General features: G+C 46.4%; 2 protein-coding genes across 2 annotated transcripts; both read right to left on the minus strand.

The window, feature by feature from the left end:
- Positions 1–3,626: 3,626 nt before the first annotated feature.
- Positions 3,627–4,127, minus strand: LOC141038483 (uncharacterized). Its single transcript, XM_073506414.1, has one exon. It carries the CDS (start codon positions 4,125–4,127, stop codon positions 3,627–3,629), a length of 501 nt encoding a protein of 166 aa, XP_073362515.1.
- Positions 4,128–4,164: 37 nt separating this feature from the next.
- Positions 4,165–5,127, minus strand: LOC141038499 (uncharacterized). The gene is made up of 2 exons (XM_073506415.1): positions 4,579–5,127; positions 4,165–4,461 (listed from the first exon to the last, which is right to left on the minus strand). The coding sequence occupies exons 1-2, from the start codon at positions 5,125–5,127 to the stop codon at positions 4,165–4,167; spliced, it is 846 nt and encodes a 281-aa protein (XP_073362516.1).
- Positions 5,128–20,595: the final 15,468 nt, after the last annotated feature.

The following is a 20,595-nucleotide window of genomic DNA, read 5'->3' on the forward strand; positions in this document are numbered from 1 at the left end:
TTCAATTGTGCGTGCAATGATAAATCACTCCTGCCTGCTATATGTACATTTAGGCATCATCATACATGGCATAACCTAATACATGTGCATTCCATTGTAGAATCTGGAATATGCAATGTTTATGTTAGTTCATACGTTGCACATGATGTTTAAATGCCCCTTAAATCTGGTCAGTCAAGTGATGGTCTTTAAGCCTCCTTCTTTGCTTCTTTTCTTGATATGTAAGATTTGCTCACACATCTTTTCAATTGCTTGTTTGCATCAGCCAGCCATACTAGGACTGTTTGCTTTGATTACTTGCTGTTCTTGACCTAACACTCTAACAGAGCTTGTCAACGATTTAAACACTAAGGGATGCTGTAGTGGGGCCTTGTCTAACTCATAGGTGACATAAAGGTTTGGCTATACACTACAGTAGGCTCTCCAAGAGTACCTGGAGATCCAGTTCGAAGGTATGCCTAGTTTTAACATAGTGCAGACATAGTAAATGCTCATTTCATTGTGTGCAAGTGCAAGAGATGCGGCATGTTTCATTATGTGGTGTTGTTTTGTTATAATCTCATCCTTTTGTGTTCACAGACTGGAAAGTATGCATATTTATCTTCCAAGGAGACGAGTAACTAGTTTGTGTCACCTTGCAGAGGGGGTGCAATGAAGATAAGATTGAGGATTTCCAAGTACAAGATGTTAGGAAGGAGCCTTGCAAGAGAAGTAGGAGCTGCACTGAGCCTCTTCAACCTGCTAAGGTAAGTCACTGTATGCAACTCAACAGTTCAATTCCTTGTTTGTTTCAGGCATAGTTAATTTTCTCTTTTCAATTGCTTTATTTTTCCTCAGTTAATGAGATGCCCAAATAATCATGCCTGATGTTCGGTACTTGTATCACTATTAGTTGATATAATTAAAGGCCTTACCATTTAATTACTCTGCCGAAGTGTGCCTGAAGCTTTGAAGTCTATTAACCAACTATTATTGCATGACGCTCACAATCTAGTTTATACTACACTATTTGCGTAGTTTTGCCTGCTGTAGTATGTTTGTATGAAACCCTCTGCTGTTCATTATGCTCCCTAAGACTTTAATTGAGGCACAGAATGGCCAACTGCTTGCTTACTTATATGCAACATGCTGTCTAAATTTGTAACTTGTCTGTGTTTTCGATTGGGCCCCAACATCATGCTCCTCTGGTGAGCTAAGAGGGATTTCTGTATGCAGGCTGCACAGACTATCTTTTTTATAATTTTTAAAATATCACCTGCTTATGCTTCATGACGTGTAACATTTTTTTTGAAAGTGACGTGTAACATTATTGTTAATCCTGTTTTGGCATGTAGTACAAAATAGTGTCTTGTTCGCTTCACCGTTGTAACTATATTTTTGCCCTAGTCATGTGTACTTACAGAAACATTTCAAGATGAAGTGACATCAACACAAAGATCTGCGAGGAGTGCGGCATGGCCGTTACCGAATGATTATGGATTGGAATTAGAATGTGCTGATGTTCTCGAGCATCAACTAGAGGTGGCAAGACAACGTGTACATGATTGTCAACGTATAATCAACAAGTTGAGACTGGACATGCAGGTATTAGATGCAGGAGTCAAAAAAATGAAACAAGACACTGAGGTAACCATGAAGGAATTGGAGATTTTGCAGACTGAAATTTGTGCTATCTGAATCCGGCCAATCCTATTTTCTGAAGAGATTATAGTTCAAATGGAGTTAAGTTGATGCGCGTCCATGATGTATGAGCTGTATTTGCCCAGTGTATGTAATTTGCTGTTTGTGTATGCTTTATTATCACCTGTGCCGAACCATAATGCCCAGTGGGTATAATCGGTTGTAATTTCTTTATTGTATAGTGTAGGATTATTCTTTGAATATGCTATATCGTTCAAACGGGGGCCAACTCGCCCGACCATGGCCCTTCACGGGCCGTCGGATCCATGGGCCTTCTACGTCTCGTAGGATCCATGGGCCTTCTACGTCTCGTAGGATCCATGGGCCGCCGACTCATTTATGGGTCTTGTACGGGCCTTTAATGGGCCTTAGACGGGCCTTTAATGAAAATCCTACGTTTTATGGGCTGACCATAACGGGCCATTAATAGGCCGTATTTGGTGATGCTATGAAAATGGCCCAACAGACTAACAGTCCACAAACGGACCGACTGTAATGACGGGCTGAATTTGGCCTACAAGCAGAAAATGACAGTAACGGGCCGTAAGTAACCGAATGTTGCAAATGAGCCCAAGAATAAATGGGCCCTCAGAAGGCCGAAAGTTAACTTGGGCTGGAAACGGCACAACGGAATAACGGGCCGTTAATGGGTATAAAGTGATACACTGTTCATTACGGGCCAGTTTCACCACGGGCCGTTAATGGGTGTAAAGTAATAAACTGTTCATTACGAGCCAGTTTCAGCACGGGCCGCTAATGGGCCAAGAGTTACAAAGGGCCTCATATGGGCCGAAAGACGTCATGGGCTATACATGGGCCAGAAGTGAAAACGGGCTGGAATCATATTGGATGGCCCAGATGACGCTACTGGGCCTAATTCGGATAGGGCGTAACGGGCCTTGGGTTAGCGGGCTGTAAATGGGCTATATGCGAACAGGCCGTTAACAGGCTTCCATGGGCCGGCCCGCCAGATTTTGACCAAGTCAAACGGGCCGGCCTTTTCACAGGAATGGGCCACTATTGGGCCGTGCCACGTGTCGACGTATCATAGGCGCCTTCTGTCCAGTGAGTGGATGACATCTGTCCCAACGATGAGCCGACACGTGTTTCCTCTAGCCAATGATGATTTTACACGTGGAAAATCCCCATTGGTCGGGTTTCTTAACGGGTTATCGGATCCAAAACCCGACCCGATAGCTTAACGGCGTTCCATTACGGTGGATGCCACGTGTCGGTCACCCTTGACGAAAGCACTTCTGTGACGCACAATTTATCGTCATGGAAGTGGACACTTCCGTGATGATAATTTTGGTAATGTCATGGAACACTTCTACGACAGCACAGGTATGACTATCTTGATTCTGTCATAAATTTGTCATGGATGTACATGCATGATAAAAAACGCGACCTACTGTGACAAACACGTATCATCACGGAAGTGTATTTTTTTGTAGTGCTCATTGTATACGACTTGTTCATTAGAAACACGGCAGTGGTGACAGCCTCACCCCAGAAGAAAGCCGGCACGCCCTGGCCTTGAGCATGCTCCTCGCCATGCCCACAATGGTCAGGTTGCGGCGCTCCACCACTCCGTTTTGTTGCGGGGAGTAGGGCGCCGTCAGGTGGCGCTGCACGCCGTGGTCGGCGCAGTACTCCGCAAACGCCGTGTTCGTGAACTCGCCTCCGCGATCCGTGCGGAACGTGCATAGGGAGTGGCACGACTCGGTCTCCGCGGCGGCTTTGAACCGGCGGATCGCCTCGGCCGCCTCGTCCTTGGAACGCAGCAGGACGAGCCAGGTGTAGCGGCTGTGGTCATCCATCAGCAGGAGAAAGTAACGCTTCCCACCTGGCGTCGCCGGAGAGATTGGCCCGCAGATGTCGCCATGGACCAGCTCCAGCGGCTCCGTAGCGCGGAACTTTGCGGCTTTGGGAAACGAGGCTCGCCTCTACTTGCCAGCAAGGCACGCCTCGCAGATCTGCTCCGCGTGGACGATGAGGGGAAGCCCGGTGACCATGCCGGCGCGCGCCATCCTCTCGAGGCCCTGGAAGTGAACGTGGCCGAATCTCTCGTGCCAGCGCCAGCCAGCGTTGTCGCACTCGCTCGCGGCGAGGCACGCCGGCTTCACGATCTTGATATGCAGGATATAGAGTCGCTTGGCCGTGCGGGTTACCTTGGCGAGGAGATTCTTCTGACGATCGCGGACCGTCATTGTGCCGTGCTCCACCAGCGTCGCGCACCCGACCTCATCCAACTGGCCGATGCTGATGATGCTGCTCTCGAGGCGTGGTATCCAGTAGACGTTGGTGAGGCCACGGTGGTGACCGCCTGCCACGACGAACAACACCGTGCCGCGCCCGCGTACGTCCACCAGAGACCCGTCGCCGAACTTAACCGATCCCGTTACAGACTCGTCCAGGTCCGCGAACGCCGACACGTCGCCGGTCATGTGGTTCGACGCCCCGGTGTCGAGGTACCAGGCCGCATTAGTGTCGCCAGGAGCCTGCTGCAACTCGACGCGCGCGCTCCTCGTTGAGGAACACCTGCGCCGCCGTGGTCGCGAGGGATGTCCGAGGCGCAGCCAGGCACAGCTCCGGCCCTGCCGCGCTCCCCTCGTCGAGATTGCAGGCCTGGACCATCAGGAGGCCCGGCTCCTCCTCGTCAGCCTGGGAGAGGTTGGCCTCCTCGTCGCGCTTCTTCTTCCGGCATTCCCGGGCCCAGTGGCCCAGGTTGTTGCAGTAGCGGCACTTGTCGGTCTTGCGAGCAGCGCTGCCGGAGGAGTTCTGGTTTCCGCGCCCGCCTCAGCCACCTCCGCGACCGCGTGAGCGTCCGCCACCGTCGCCACTGCGGCGTCTGCCGCCGCCGGCAGCTTGGTTGCTTCTGCCTCCGGTGGCTCCGGCCTGGTCGATCTTCTGCTGGCGCGCCATCCACTCCTCGTGAGTGAACATCAGGCTGCTCCCGCCTTGGGCAACCCCGTCCAGCCCGTAGCGTTCCTCCGCCGCTTTCAGCCGGCCGGTGAGCTCCTCGACCGTGAGCTCCGACAGGTCAAGCAGCATCTCTATGGAGAGAGCCACCTGTGCATAGCGCGGTAGGACGACCCGGAGAAATTTCTCCACGGCCCTTTCTTCCTTCAGATCATCATCAAGAAGAGCAAGGTTATTCATCATACCGGTGAGTCGAAGGGCAAACTCGTCGACGGTCTCCCCGTCCTTGAAACGGATGTTGTCGAACTCGCGGCGGAGGGACTGCGCCTTCGCCTTGCGTACGCGGTCGACTCCAAGACGGATCGTCTTGATGGAGTCCCACGCCTCCTTCGCCGTCTCCTTCACAGCGAGCGTCGCCAGCATCTCCGGCGGTACGGCCCGGAGGATTGCCTCCAGCGCCGGGCGATCGTCACGATAATCGGCGTCGTTGTCAGGACATGGGCTGATCTCGATGACGGTCCACATGCCTCTTGCCTACAGAATTACCTTCATTAGAAGCGACCACTCCGCGTAGTTCGTCCTCGTCAGGGGAGGGTAGGAGGTGGATCCAGTCGCCTCGCGGAGCGGCCGTGGCATCACGAGCTCGCGGCCGGACGGCCTCCCTGAGCCGTCGCCTAGCAGGGGCGCGGGCGTGCCGCCGCCGCTGGTGCCCTTCCCGTCCTTCTTCGCCCCAGCCCCGGTATTCACCGGCGAGGCGGAGCGGGAGCGATCTGAATTGCTGTTTCCCATGACCAAACGCGGCTCTGATGCCAATTGTCAGCACTCCTAGAGTGCCAGATCAACGAACACTCACGCGAGAGAGGAAGCAACTCGAGGTAGTCGATGAACTCAGGAGGTTTTTTTGCGCTGTAAAACTTCACAGCTTTTCTTCTTCTATTCCTTGCCTTTTATTCAGAGTACAGAAAGGAAATCGGGGATCGTGGCCCTGACTACGCGCCCGCGTGATCCACTACGCTCGTGCCATCCCACGAACGGATCGACGAGGCGCGAGACTCGCTCCAGGCTGTTGAACCCGCGAGCTAAACTAGCTAACTGAAAAACTGAAGAAAACGGGAAACTAGCCTGACAGAAAACCGAACTAACTGAACCGTGACAGGGCTTGGGGTTTTATTTCGACAGCCTTTCCTGATCTTCTGTATGGGTACCTTTTGCCGGTGCAAGCAGAACTTTAGAGCTAAGAAGCACTGAGGATGTATCGCTCCATAGCAGCAAAACGTCAACATATTCGATGCCATATATGAAGCGATTTTGTTCTTGAACTGGCGACCTACCTAGCTAGTTTTTCAACAGAGCTATTGCTGTTGAACTACTCACCGCGGCATTCCACATGAATCAAGAGAATAAAACTGATTTATGCTTTTCTCTTATCCTTGGCATGCCCACAAACGCAAACCTTCTTTCCAACGGTCCGAGATGGTACATTCTATTGGATCTTCTCTATGCAATCGAACCCATGTAGATTTTCCTGTTTCTAGAAATCGAAGTAGCTTTTCTTGAGTGAAACACCAGGCATAAAAGCATCTCAATAGCTGCCCTATTTTTGGGCACGAAATCAGGATGTTGTAAACAAAATTAAGCACGAGCAAGCACCATCTCTAACAACTGCCGTAAAATAGGGCAGCCATATCAACAAAACCAACAAATTTTTGGATGAACGTTCGAACTACTTCGACCATATTTCATATTTCATACATAGTTCGACCAAAGTTTAAACATGCAAAATACAAACATAGTTCAAATACGACATGCAAACTTAAACTACGACAAGAAAACTATGAACACTACATCTTATCATAGTGAATATCATCACCGGACCCATCACTCCCGACATCGGAATCGAGGTTGACCACAACGGAGGTCTTGCATCCTTCTTCTTCTTGCCCTGCGACGACAAAGTCCATGCCTCGTCGTCGTTTTTGTGCTTCGACTGCTCGGCGTCCTTCTTCCAATGGAACTCCAGCTTGGCCTACACATACTCCGGATGTGCCCGCACAAATGCAGCCATCACCTCCTCATCGCTCTTTCTAATGTTGTCCCGCTCATCGACAACAATGCAGGTAGTCGGCTTGATCGAGCTTGACTCGATTGTCACCGATGGCCTGACGAGCTCCGCATGCACACAAGACTCGATCTCCGGGAAATTGAGCCTCGAGCGCGTGAGACCGGGCCTCCAAAGAGCGATGTCATAGGCGTGGGTGGCAATGTCGGCCATCGAGTATGTGCCGAGCTAGTACCTCCAGCCACCGTGCAGGAATTCGACGCTGTAGTTGTCAGGACGACCGGAGCCGCACCTTGGATCTGCCCTTGCCCTTGCCCTTCAGCGGCTTGGCGAGGAGGAGAGCCGATGCGGGTGCGGCGGTAGATTTCGGCGGTGACAGGGCGATTTGTCAGTTCGGCGGCCGGGGGGGGGGGGGGGGGGGGGGGGGGGGAGTCGATCCAGTGGGCAGCCGCGGATCTGCGGGCGGCAACGGCGAGGGTGTGCGGCTGGGTGTGTGGAAGACGGCTGCAGCGTCATTGCTGGAGGCCATTTTGGATTTGCGGCAGCAGCCAAAGTGATGTATATTTGCTGCACTTCATGCCGTATTTTAGGCACTGAAAAAATAGTATGCTATAGCGTCGCTAATAGCACGCTATAATGTGTAGAGAATTGTCTCGCTAAAAAATCAGTGTGCAATGTCTCATTAATTGTGTAATTTAAAGGACGGTGTAATTTTGTGTAGCATGCTATTTTGTTCCTTGATTTTAGGGCTGCCAAAAAAATTGCAAAAAGATTGCGGTTCGGCAGCTGTTGGAGACCCTTTTTGACTCTTCGTGTCCAAAAATAGGGTTGCTATTGGAGATGTTCTAAAGGGCGCGAAGCTTTCCACTACCGGGAGTTGGTACGTAGCTTGCTGCATGGATCAGCCAGGTTTGTACAGGAAATGAAGATGAAATTTGATACCAAATGAGATCTATTAATCTTTTGATAGTTTGGCACCGGTTTTATTTGAAAATTTTGTATTTCATACATTCAGGTTATATATCAATTATTAGGCTGAAGATTCAGAATGTTCGCTGATCCTTCTTTCAACTGCTTGGCATTGTTATCTGAAGTTTCAGTCTGGCTAGTTAAAGTGAAGTTGTGCTTCGCTACACCCTCCTTAGAAAAATTTACAGTTTCGGGGAAAGAACCTACCCTCACTTAAAAAGGGCAGTGTAGGCAATACCGTGTACTAGGTGCCAGGTAATTCCTGAGAGATAAACACCGATTTGAGAAGACCCATCTCGTAGATAAGAATATGCACGTATCTCGTTGGTAAGCCCGGAAGCAGCATCTTCCTCCCTCTTAGTTGAATCATCTTTCCCCTGCACCTCCGCCCGCTCTGCCCTCCCCTGACGCGCGTGACGACGACATCGAGCAGTTCTTCTCCAACGCAAAGAAGCCGATCATGTCCATGGGCCAGAGCCGCGTTGAGGATGCGGCCATCGACGTGGAGATAGAAGCCACGTTGGCTACAGCCCTCGACTTCTCCGACCAGGGGAAGGCAGCAGAGGGAGTCACCGAGGCGGCAGCTCCAGATGTCTTCGGCCCCACCCTCGCCGGGCCGAACCCGGTGAACTTCAGCTGCCGCACACCCACCGCTGTGTCCACGGTGGAGCTGCAGCTGGGAGAAGTGACTGAGCAAGTCTGCCACCTCGAGTTAGAAGACCCCGCTGCCGCACCCCACCGCCTCTTCGCCACCCCCCCCCCCCCCCCCCCCCCCCCCCCCCCCCCCCCCCCCCCCCGCCGGCGCTGCTGCCCCTGCCGCCCGCCAAACGCCACTCTGCTCCGCCCAAGTCTCGTGCGACATCCGTGCCACTGCCTCGCCAGAGCGCGCGCCAGGCTGCATAGAACAATGCAATCCCGGTGGCCGAACGCGCCACGCTGAGGTTGATGAAGGGACTGGGGCTGCTAGGGCCCAAGGAAAAAATGACGGCCAAAGCGGCGGAGGCCCTCATCCGTAGGTTCGACGAGCCCCCCGACGACGACATCAACATCATCGCCAAGCTGACCAGGCTGAACAAGGACGCGCTCCGCGTTGCTGTGGGGATAGCGGGACCTGACGCTGCTGCCGAGGAGGCCGTCGTGTAGTCATGTTAGGTCACCATTGTTATCCCTGTTTCGGTTTAGTTTCCGACAGCGGCCGCCATTAGGGTGGCTCGAGCTAGGTTTAGTTCTTCACTGTATCAGTAGTGGTAGGAGGCATGGCTGGCGCCGTCGAGAGTTGGGCCCTATTGGTGGTCGACGGCGCCCCCCGGGGAGCTCGGATGTGTATCAGTTTGCTAAGAAGTGTTAGCTGTCAGAACAGAAGTGTTTGCCGCTGGGTTTTTTGTTTGCTTTCGATGGAGAAAACATGTGTGCCCAATGAATAGCACAACTGAAAGCACAAGTGCTCCCTGGGTGGTTTTGGTAATTAATGTCAACATATCTCTTGTTGGACTAATGCTTCTACCTAGTATGTTTCAGGTAAGTTCAACAATGGAGTGGCATGGACTAGAGGATGTGGAACCTCTTTAAGTTGCCACGGACAAAGGAGTGGCTCAAGCTCAAAGCTCAGGACTCCACATTTTCTATTTTAGTGATCCAAGATCACATTGAGTCCTTAGGAAAGCCAATACTATTAAGAGGGGATGAGGTGTTGCTTAATGGCTTGCTTGCTCAAAGTGCTTAGTGATATGCTCCAAAGCCCTCAACCACTTTCTCACATCCACATATGTTCCAAACCAAAAGTCAAACTCAGCCCCACCGAAACTGTCTATCCAGCGCCACCGAGTTCAATTGACATAGCCACTGCCAGAAACCCTAATCTATTCGGTCTCACTGATAGGGATCTCGGTCTCACCGAGATGGGATTGCAAACTCTCTGTTGCCTATTGCAATAATTTCGGTCTCACCGAAATATGCAATCGGTCCCACCGAGATTGCAATGCAAACTCTCTGTCACCCCTTCGTAACGTTTCGGTCCAACCGAGATGAGCGAATCAGTCCCACCGAGTTTGCCTGACCAACTCTCTGTTTGTCTATTACCGAAATCGGTCTCACCGAGTTTGTGTAATCGCTCTCACCGAGATTACGTTATGCCCTAACCTTAATGAAATCGGTCTCACCGAGTTGACGTGTCGGTCCCACCGAAAATCCTAACGGTCACATTATGAACTAAATCGGTCTGACCGAGTTTAACTATTCGGTCCCACCGAGTTTGGTAAATTGTGTGTAACGGTTAAATTTTGTCTGGAGGCTATATATACCCCTCCTCCCACTGTTCGTTCATGGAGAGAGCCATCAGAACATGCCTACACTTCCAACATACATTTTCTGAGAGAGAACCACCTACACTTGTGTTGAGGTCAAGATATTCCATTCCAACCACATAAATGTTGATCTCTAGCCATCCCCAAGTTGCTATCCACTCAAATCATCCTTCCACCAAATCCAATCCTATGAGAGAGAGTTGAGTGTTGGAGAGACTATCATTTGAAGCACAAGAGCAAGGAGTTCATCATCAACACACCATTTGTTACTTCTTGGAGAGTGGTGTCTCCTAGATTGGCTAGGTGTCACTTGGGAGCCTCCATCAAGATTGTGGAGTTGAACCAAGGAGTTTGTAAGGGCAAGGAGATCGCCCACTTCGTGAAGATCTACCTGAGTGAGGCAAGTCCTTCGTGGGCGACGGCCATGGTGGGATAGACAAGGTTGCTTCTTCATGGACCCTTCGTGGGTGGAGCCCTCCGTGGACTCGCGCAGACGTTGCCCTTCTTGGGTTGAAGTCTCCATCAACGTGGATGTACGATAGCACCACCTATCGGAACCACGGATAAAAAATCTCCATGTCTCCAAATTGCGTTTGCACAATCCAATCCCATCCCTTTACATTCTTGCAACTTGCATGCTTTACTTTCCGCTGCTCATATACTCTTTCCATGCTTGCTTGATATGTATTGTGAATGTTTAAACTTGTGCCAAAACTCCACATCAACTTAAGGGAATTAAAAACTGCAACTTTTCTTCTTAGAGTCTATTCACCCCACCCTCTAGACACCTCTTCTCGATCCTTTCAATTAGTATCAGAGCTTTGGTCTCCATTGATTTGGTTTAATCACCATTGGAGGAAGATGGATGTGTCTACATTAGGGAGTCTTAGACATAGAGTGCCTATCCTTGATGGAGAGTTCTTTCATGAATAGAAAAATGAGATGCTTGAGATTTTCAATGAATATCATTTGAACAAGTACATTACTAGCCCTTGTGCACCTCATGTTGATCCTTTGCATCCTACCCTTGATGAGTCTATTGACATGATCCACAACCTTAGGACTGTTAATCTTATCACTAGAGGGTTGCCTAGAAACTTGATTGGATGTTTGCCTACACTTGAGTGTGCCTACACTATATGGAGATTTCTTGAGGATAGATTTCCAAACTATTCCTTGCAAAACTTAGATGAAATTCTTCATAAGTCTATTGCCTTGAGTAAGATGAGTACTAGTGATCCTAAATTTGGTGATTATCTATTTGAGCTTAACTATCTCATGCGTGCCAAAGGAGATGCTGGAATCATTAGCAATATCATATCCGAAGCTGTTAGAATTCATAAAGATGACTATTGTGATGATCACTTATCTAATGAATTACCCTCTCTAGGAATTGATCAAACACAAAATGATGTTGAACATGGATACTATGATGAAGAGGATAGTGACTATGATCTTGACGATGCGATGAGACACTTTGGTCTTATGGCTAATCTTCACGGCTACATGGCTGGAGGAAAGGAATGGGTCCTTGATAGTGGATGTAATGATCATATGACCGGAGACAAGGACATGTTTCGTGAGCTTGCTGAAAACGACGGCCCTCGAAAGTATGTCACATTTGGTGATAACTCAAAGGGTAAGGTGGTTGGCCTCGGTAAGGTGGCCATCTCACATGATAGCTCCATACAAAACGTCATGCTCGTTGAATCTCTTGGGTACAATTTACTTTCAGTATCTAGACTTGCCGATTTCGGTTTCAATGTCCTATTCACTGAAGTAGATTGCCAAGTGTTTCGGAGAGACAACCATAAAATGGTCTTTACCGGTATACCTAGAGGTGATCTTTACATTGTCGATTTCACTAAAAAGGCTCAACCTAGACTTGCTTAATTGCTAAATCTTCTAAAGGCTGGTTGTGGCATAGAAGGTTAGGTCATGTGGGCATGCGAAATCTTGATAAGCTTATCAAAGGTGATCATATCCTTGGAGTAAAAGATGTTATATTTGACAAGGGTAGACTTTGTAGTGCTTGTCAGGCAGGAAAACAAGTTGGAGGGAGTCGCCCCGTGAAGAACATCATGACCACGAGAAGACAGCTCGAGCTACTTCACATGGATCTCTTTGGTCCCAATGCTTACAAGAGTCTCGGTGGTAACACATTTGGTCTAGTCATAGTCGATGATTTTTCAAGATTTACGTGGGTGTTCTTTCTAGATGATAAATCGCAGGTCCAAAAGATCTTCAAAAGCTAAAGGCCCAAAATCAATTTGAAGTGAAGATCAAGAAGGTTCGGAGCGACAACGGAACGGTGTTCAAGAACGCAAATGTGGATACCTTTCTTGACGAAGAGGGGATTTCACACGAGTTCTCGGCCACGTACACACCTCAACAAAATGGAGTTGTTGAGAGGAAGAACCGGACTCTTATTTAGATGGCAAGAACGATGCTTAATGAGTACAAGACTCCAAAACACTTTTGGGCTGAAGCGGTTGAGACAGCTTGTCATGCAACAAATCGCTTGTATCTTCACAAGCTACTCGGCAAGACGGCATACGAGCTCCTCACCGGTAACAAACCCCAAGTTGGATACTTTCGAGTATTCGGCTCAAAGTGCTACATTCTTGACAAGCATCGTCGTTCTAAATTTGCTCCTAAATCTCATGAAGGTTTCCTACTTGGTTATGGCTCGAACTCTCACACTTACCGTGTCTACAACAATTTCACCCGAAAGGTTGAAGAGATGGTAGATGTGAAGTTTGATGAATCTAACGGCTCGCAAGTAGAGCAATTGCCAATTGATGTAGGAGACAAAGACCCTTAGGAAGCAATCCAAGACTTGTCTATTGGCAAAGTTCGTCCAACGGAGGTGAAGGAGAGTACCTCGTCTGTCCAAGTGGAAGCTTCTACCTCACGACAAGGTGAACCAAGAGTTGATACGAAAGCATCCACAAGTGGGACACACCAAGACAAAGAAAACGAGGAAGTACACCAAGATGAACATCAACAACCTCCTTCTCCACCACGACAAGAGAACGACAACGTCAACAATGAAGAAGGCCAAGAAGAAGGACAAGATGAAGAAGATGTTCCACCCTGATCAAAGCAAAAGCTCCCACGAGTTCGAGCAAGAGTTGCCAAAGACCATCCCGTCGAGCAAATCTACAATGATATCCAAACCAGGGGAATCACTCGCTCTAAAACTCGTTTGGCTAATTTTTTTGAACATTACTCATTCATCTCTAGCATTGAACCTATGAAGGTTGAAGAAGCATTGGAAGATCCGGATTTGATAAACGCTATGCATAAAGAGCTACACAACTTTGAGAGAAATCAAGTGTGGACATTGGTTGAGAAGCCCGACAACAACCACAACATCATCGGTACCAAATGGGTGTTTCGCAACAAGCAAGATGAAGATGGACAAGTAGTTCGCAAAAAAGCACGTCTCGTCGCCCAAGGCTACACTCAAGTCGAAGGTATGGACTATGGTGACACATATGCCCCCGTTGCTAGACTTGAGTCCATTCGCATCTTGCTTGCTTATGCTAATCATCATGATATCACCTTGTACCAAATGGACATTAAAAGTGCTTTTCTAAATGGTGAAATTGAGGAGGAAGTTTATGTTAAGCAACCTCCCGGCTTTGTCAACCCTAAGAAACCAAATCATGTTTACAAACTTCACAAAGCTCTTTATGGTCTTAAACAAGCTCCTAGAGCATGGTATAAATGCTTGACCAAGTTCCTGATTGAAAAAGGCTTTGAAATTGGAAAAATAGATTCTACTCTTTTCACTAAAAGGGTTAATGGAGAACTATTTGTGTGCCAAATTTATGTTGATGATATTATATTTGGTTCGACTAATCCTCATTTTAGTGAGAAGTTTGGAAAGCTAATGTCGGAGAAGTTTGAGATGTCTATGATGAGTGAACTCAATTCTTTCTCGGTTTGCAAATCAAGCAAACTAAGGAAGGTACCTTTGTCTCTCAAACAAAGTATACCAAGGACTTATTCAAGAAGTTCAATATGCAAGAATGCAAAGGTATGACTACACCCATGCCTACTAGTGGACATCTTGACTTGACCAAAGATGGTGAACCCGTTGATCAAAAGGTTTACCGCTCCATGATTGGTTCACTATTATATCTTTGTGCATCTTGTCCCGGTATTATGCTAAGTGTGTGCATGTGTGCACGATATCAAGCGGCCCCCAAAGAATGTCATCTTAAGGCCGTGAAAAGGATAGTGAGATACTTAATACACACACCAAATTTTGGCATTGGGTATCCTAAGAGGTCTTCATTTGATCTTGTTGGTTGCTCCGATTCGGACTATGCCGGAGACAAGGTTGATAGAAAGTCCACTTCGGGTACTTGTCAATTTCTTGGTAGATCTCTTGTGTCTTGGTACTCCAAGAAACAAAACTCGGTATCCTTATCCACCGCCGAAGCGGAATACATTGCCGCTGGTTCATGTTGTGCTCAATTAATTTGGATGACCCAAATTCTTAAATATTATGGGATATATGTGAAACATGTTCCATTGCTTTGTGACAATGAAAGTGCTATCAAGATTGCTCACAATCCCGTGCAACATTCTCGAACTAAACATATTGAAGTTCGTCATAATTTCATTCGAGATCACGTTGCCAAAGGGGACATTGATCATAAGCATGTTCGCACCGATAAGCAATTGGCGGATATATTTACCAAACCGCTTGATGAGAAAGTCTTTTGTCGTTTGAGAGGTGAATTGAACATCATTGATGCTTCAAACTTGGAGTAGCAACTTCATTTGGATACATGCAAGGCATGAGCCTTTGACTAATCCTTGATATTTCTCTCATGATGCTATTTATATGTCTTCGATATATTTGCACCTTTGCATGCTATCTAACCCTTGTAGGTACTTGGATGATTCTAAATCTATGAGATTGCAACTCACTCACATCTTGAGCAATTTCTACATCACCAAGTCTCTACAAAATGGTGGTTGAAGACGAGGAAGCACGAAACTCTTCAAACATATCCTTTGACAAATTCCATATTAAATTTATGATTGTCATTTTGGATACACAAGTGCTCTTCCTTGCAAGACTAACCCATGTAGGTAGATGAACTCAAATTCCAAGTGGAGCTCCCAATTCTTGATAAGCTACATCAACCTTGAGCAACCCACACAAGTTCAACTACATGATCAAGATCATCACCACCACCCGAGGTATGTTATTCCATCTTAGAGAAGCTTCGCTCCAAGTCATGGGTCAAAGCAACTCAACAAGATGTGAATACATCAAGATGCTTAAACGAAAAATGGTAACCCCATTTTGAGCTTAAACGATGAGTATGACCAATGATCAAGTGACCTCACATGACTCCTAAGTCAATATAGTCTAACATAGGTGACTTTGTCACCGACCAATTCTAGATGAAGTTCTCTTGTGTTTCTCCATGCTCTTGCATTTGACTCATGCATATTTGTTTCCCCTTTCATCTTTTCTTTACTTCCCTTTGTTCAGTTCAGCATTCCCTGCATCCAATTCATTGCAAATCTTTCAGCTAATTCTTTGCAAATCCTTGTGAGATCTTATTTGCCTAGTGAGCTGAGGTGACAAGTGTTTTCACTGTGATGAACTCGGTCACACCGGTTTGTTTTCTTCGGTCAAACCAAATTATTTCGGTGCCACCGAAGCACACAACTCGGTGCTACCGATCTCACTGCAAAAAAGACAGTTTGCCACTTGTTCCTGCAGTCTTTTGCTCCAGCTCCACTCAATGATTCTTGTCCTCTACCAGCATCACATTCGACTTGCTGCTTTGCTCTGTGACTCCAGGACCAAACCCATTTGAAACAAAAATCCAGAAGAACCCTTCTTGGAAATTGATGTCAAAGGGGGGAGAGAGATCACATCAAAAGCTTAATCATTTTTTATAAGGGGAGAGAATACTCAGGGGGAGAGTGTAGAAACCCCAGATGCTTGATGTTCAAGAGGAGAGAAGTCACATGTCTTTAAGAGGGGAAAGACATGTTCATATTTGATTGTTTGCAATTAGCTCTGTTTTTCTGTTCCCTATCTTCTCCCAGTATCCCATGTTAGATTCAGGGGGAGCAAGACATCTAAGGGAAGGAAATTCTTGAATTCATTGCACATCTTTACCTTTCGGGACATGTCTATATGCAATAGAGTACTCAGTACTCACTCTCTACATGTCATCCCAGTCTTGGTACTCTTGTGGTTTCTGTTGTTTGCTCTGGCTAGTAGGTGCATCTGTGTTATCTAACATTGTTTACTCAGGTTCACTCCTTCCTAAGCCAACTCAAGACCACAAGGTAAGTATATGCATCACAGTCATGTGTATGAGGATTTCTTGCTGTTGTACATACTGTTTGCAAGAAGAACTCATAAGCATGAAGGTACATTTCCCATATTTACATCATTTGCTCTGATTCATATAACCAAGATACATGTAACTCATTGCTTGCTCTGTCATGATTATGCACTCATATGCACTTATGTTCCATATTCACATGATTGCATACATGTAGGGGGAGCCTATGCATGTTACATGTCCTTGCAAAGCTTTACTTGTCATTCCCTATATCTTTATCTAAAGCTTTGATGTATGTTGTCATCAATTACCAAAAAGGGGGAGATTGAAAGCACAAGTGCTCCCTGGGTGGTTTTGGTAATTAATATCAACATATCTCTTGTTGGACTAATGCTTCTACCTAGTATGTTTCAGATAAGTTCAACAATGGAGTGGCATGGACTAGAGGATGTGGAACCCCTTCAAGTTGCTGAGGACAAAGGATTGGCTCAAGCTCAAAGCACAGGACTCCACATTTTATATTTTAGTGATCCAAGATCACATTGAGTCCTTAGGAAAGCCAATACTATTAAGAGGGGATGAGGTGTTGCTTAATGGCTTGCTTGCTCAAAGTGCTTAGTGATATGCTCCAAAGACCTCAACCACATTCTCACATCCACATATGTTCCAAACCAAAAGTCAAACTTGGCCCCACCGAAACTGTCTATCCGGCGCCACCGAGTTCAATTGACATAGCCACTGCCAGAAACCCTAATCTTTTCGGTCTCACTGATAGGGATCTCGGTCTCACCGAGATGGGATTGCAAAATCTCTGTTGCCTATTGCAATAATTTCGGTCTCACCGAAATATGCAATCGGTCCCACCGAGATTGCAATGCAAACTATCTGTCACCCCTTCGTAACGTTTCGGTCCAACCGAGATGAGCGAATCGGTCCCACCGAGTTTGCCTGACCAACTCTCTGTTTGTCTATTACCAAAATCGGTCTCACCAAGTTTGTGTAATCGGTCTCACCGAGATTACGTTATGCCCTAACCCTAACGAAATTGGTCCGACCGAAAATCCTAACGGTCACATTATGAACTAAATCGGTCTGACCGAGTTTAACTATTCGGTCCCACCGAGTTTGGTAAATTGTGTGTAACGGTTAGATTTTGTGTGGAGGCTATATATACCCCTCCACCCACTCTTCATTCATGGAGAGAGCCATCAGAACATGCCTACACTTTCAACATACATTTTCTGAGAGAGAACCACCTACACTTGTGTTGAGGTCAAGATATTCCATTCCAACCTCATAAATCTTGATCTCTAGCCTTCCCCAAGTTGCTTTCCACTCAAATCATCTTTCCACCAAATCCAATCCTATGAGAGAGAATTGAGTGTTGGGGAGACTATCATTTGAAGCACAAGAGCAAGGAGTTCATCATCAACACACCATTTGTTACTTCTTGGAGAGTGGTGTTGATGTCTACTACGCAACCTTCTTCTTGTAGACGTTGTTGGGCCTCCAAGTGCAGAGGTTTGTAGGACAGTAGCAAATTTCCCTCAAGTGGATGACCTAACGTTTATCAATCCGTGGGAGGCGTAGGATTAAGATGGTCTCTCTCAAACAACTCTACAACCAAATAACAAAGAGTCTCTTGTGTCCCCAACACACCCAATACAATGGTAAATTCTATAGGTGCACTAGTTCGGGGAAGAGATGGTGATACAAGTGCAATATGGATGGTAGATATAGGTTTTTGTAATCTGAAAATATAAAAACAACAAGGTAACTAATGGTAAAAGTGAGCACAAACGGTATTGCAATGCGTTGAAACAAGGCCTAGGGTTCATACTTTCACTAGTGCAAGTTCTCTCATCAATAAGAACATAATTGGATCATATAACTATCCCTCAACATGCAACAAAGAGTCACTCCAAAGTCACTAATAGCGGAGAACAAACGAAAGATTATGGTAGGGTACGAAACCCCCTCAAAGTTATCGTTTCTGATCGATCTATTCAAGAGTCGGTAGTAAAACAACATGAAGCTATTCTTTCCGTTCGATCTATCATAGAGTTCGTAATAGAATAACACCTTAAGACACAAATCAAACAAAACCCTAATGTCACCTAGATACTCCAATGTCACCTCAAGTATCCGTGGGTATGATTATACGATATGCGTCAGACAATCTCAGATTCATCTATTCAACCAACACAAAAGTACTTCAAAGAGTGCCCCAAAGTTTCTACCGGAGAGTCAAGACGAAAACGTGTGTCAACCCCTATGCAGAGATTCCCAAGGTCACGGAACCCGCAAGTTGATCACCAAAACATACATCAAGTGAATCACGTGATATCCCATTGTCACCACAGATAAGCACATGCAAGACATACATCAAGTGTTCTCAAATCCTTAAAGACTCAATCCGATAAGATAACTTCAAAGGGAAAACTCAATCCATTACAAGAGAGTAGAGGGGGAGAAACATCATAAGATCCAACTATAATAGCAAAGCTCGCGATACATCAAGATCGTATCACTTCAAGAACACGAGAGAGAGAGATCAAACACATAGCTACTGGTACATACCCTCAGCCCCGAGGGTGAACTACTCCCTCCTCGTCATGGAGAGCGCCGGGATGATGAAGATGGCCACCGATGAGGGTTCCCCCCTCCGGCAGGGTGCCGAAACAGGGCCCCGATTGGTTTTTGGTGGCTACAGAGGCTTGCGGCGGCGAAACTACCGATCTATTCTGTTCCCCGATGTTTTTAGGGTATATGGATATATATAGGCGAAATAAGTCGGTCAGGGGAGCCACGAGGGGCCCACGAGGGTGGGGGCGTGCCTAGGGGGCAGGCGCGCCTCCCTGCCTCGTGGCCACCTCTAAGCTTCCTTGACTTCAACTCCAAGTCTCCTGGATTGCTTCCGTTCCAAAAATAACTCTCCCGAAGGTTTCATTCCGTTTGGACTCTGTTTGATATTCCTTTTCTGCGAAACAAGGGAAAAAACAGAAACTGGCACTGGGCTCTGGGTTAATAGTTAGTCCCAAAAATAATATAGAAGTGTTTAATAAAGCCCATAAACATCCAAAACAGATAATATAAGAGCATGGAACAATCAAAAATTATAGATACGTTGGAGACGTATCAAGCATCCCCAAGCTTAATTCCTGCTCGTCCTCGAGTAGGTAAATGATAAAAACAGAATTTTTGATGTGGAATGCTACCTAACATATTTATCAATGTAATCTTCTTTATTGTGGCAAGAATATTCAGATCCATAAGATTCAAGACAAGTTTAATATTGACATGAAAACAATAATACTTCAAGCATACTAACAAAGCAATCATGTCTTCTCAAAATAACATGGCCAAAGCAAGCTATCCCTACAAAATCATATAGTCTGGCTATGCTCTATCTTCATCACACAAAATATTTGAATCATGCACAACCCCGATGACAAGCCAAGCAATTGTTTCATACTTTTGATGTTCTCAAACTTTTTCAGTGTTCACTCAATACATGAGCGTGAGCCATGGACATAGCACTATAGGTGGAATAGAATGGTGGTTGTGGAGAAGACAAAAAGGAGAAGATAGTCTCACATCAACTAGGCGTATCAACGGGCTATGGAGATGCCCATCAATAGATATCAATGTGAGTGAGTAGGGATTGCCATGCAACGGATGCACTAGAGCTATAAGTGTATGAAAGCTCAAAAATAAACTAAGTGGGTGTGCATCCAACTCGCTTGCTCACAAAGACCTAGGGCATTTTGAGGAAGCCCATCATTGGAATATACAAGCCGAGTTCTATAATGAAAATTCCCACTAGTATATGAAAGTGACAACATAGGCGACTCTCTATCATGAAGATTATGGTGCTACTTTGAAGCACAAGTGTGGTAAAAGGATAGTAGCATTGTACCTTCTCTCTTTTTCTCTCATTTTTTTATTTGGCCTTTTGTCTTCTTTTTTTATGCCCCCCTTTTTTAGTCCGGAGCCTCATCCCGACTTGTGGGGGAATCATAGTCTCCATCATCCTTTCCTCACTGGGACAATGCTCTAATAATGATGATCATCACACTTTTATTTACTTACAACTCAAGAATTACAACTCAATACTTAGAACAAAAATATGACTCTATATGAATGCCTCCGGCGGTGTACCGGGATGTGCAATGACTCATTAGTGACATGTATGAAAGAATTATGAACGATGCCTTTGCCACAAATACAATGTCAACTACATGATCATGCAAAGCAATATGACAATGATGGAGCGTGTCATAATAAATGGTACGGTGGAAAGTTGCATGGAAATATACCTCGGAATAGG

This window comes from Aegilops tauschii, chromosome 1, assembly GCF_002575655.3.
Source record: "Aegilops tauschii subsp. strangulata cultivar AL8/78 chromosome 1, Aet v6.0, whole genome shotgun sequence".
Lineage (NCBI taxonomy): Eukaryota > Viridiplantae > Streptophyta > Magnoliopsida > Poales > Poaceae > Aegilops > Aegilops tauschii.

Bases quoted from the DNA above. Each gene is read 5' to 3' on its own strand.
- LOC141038483 (XM_073506414.1), bottom strand. From the start codon at position 4,127: ATGACCGGCGACGTGTCGGCGTTCGCGGACCTGGACGAGTCTGTAACG.
- LOC141038499 (XM_073506415.1), bottom strand. From the start codon at position 5,127: ATGTGGACCGTCATCGAGATCAGCCCATGTCCTGACAACGACGCCGAT. The intron at 4,462-4,578 runs GCCGGAGCCACC...CGCGGAAACCAG, and splicing joins GCCAGCAGAAGATCGACCAG to AACTCCTCCGGCAGCGCTGC.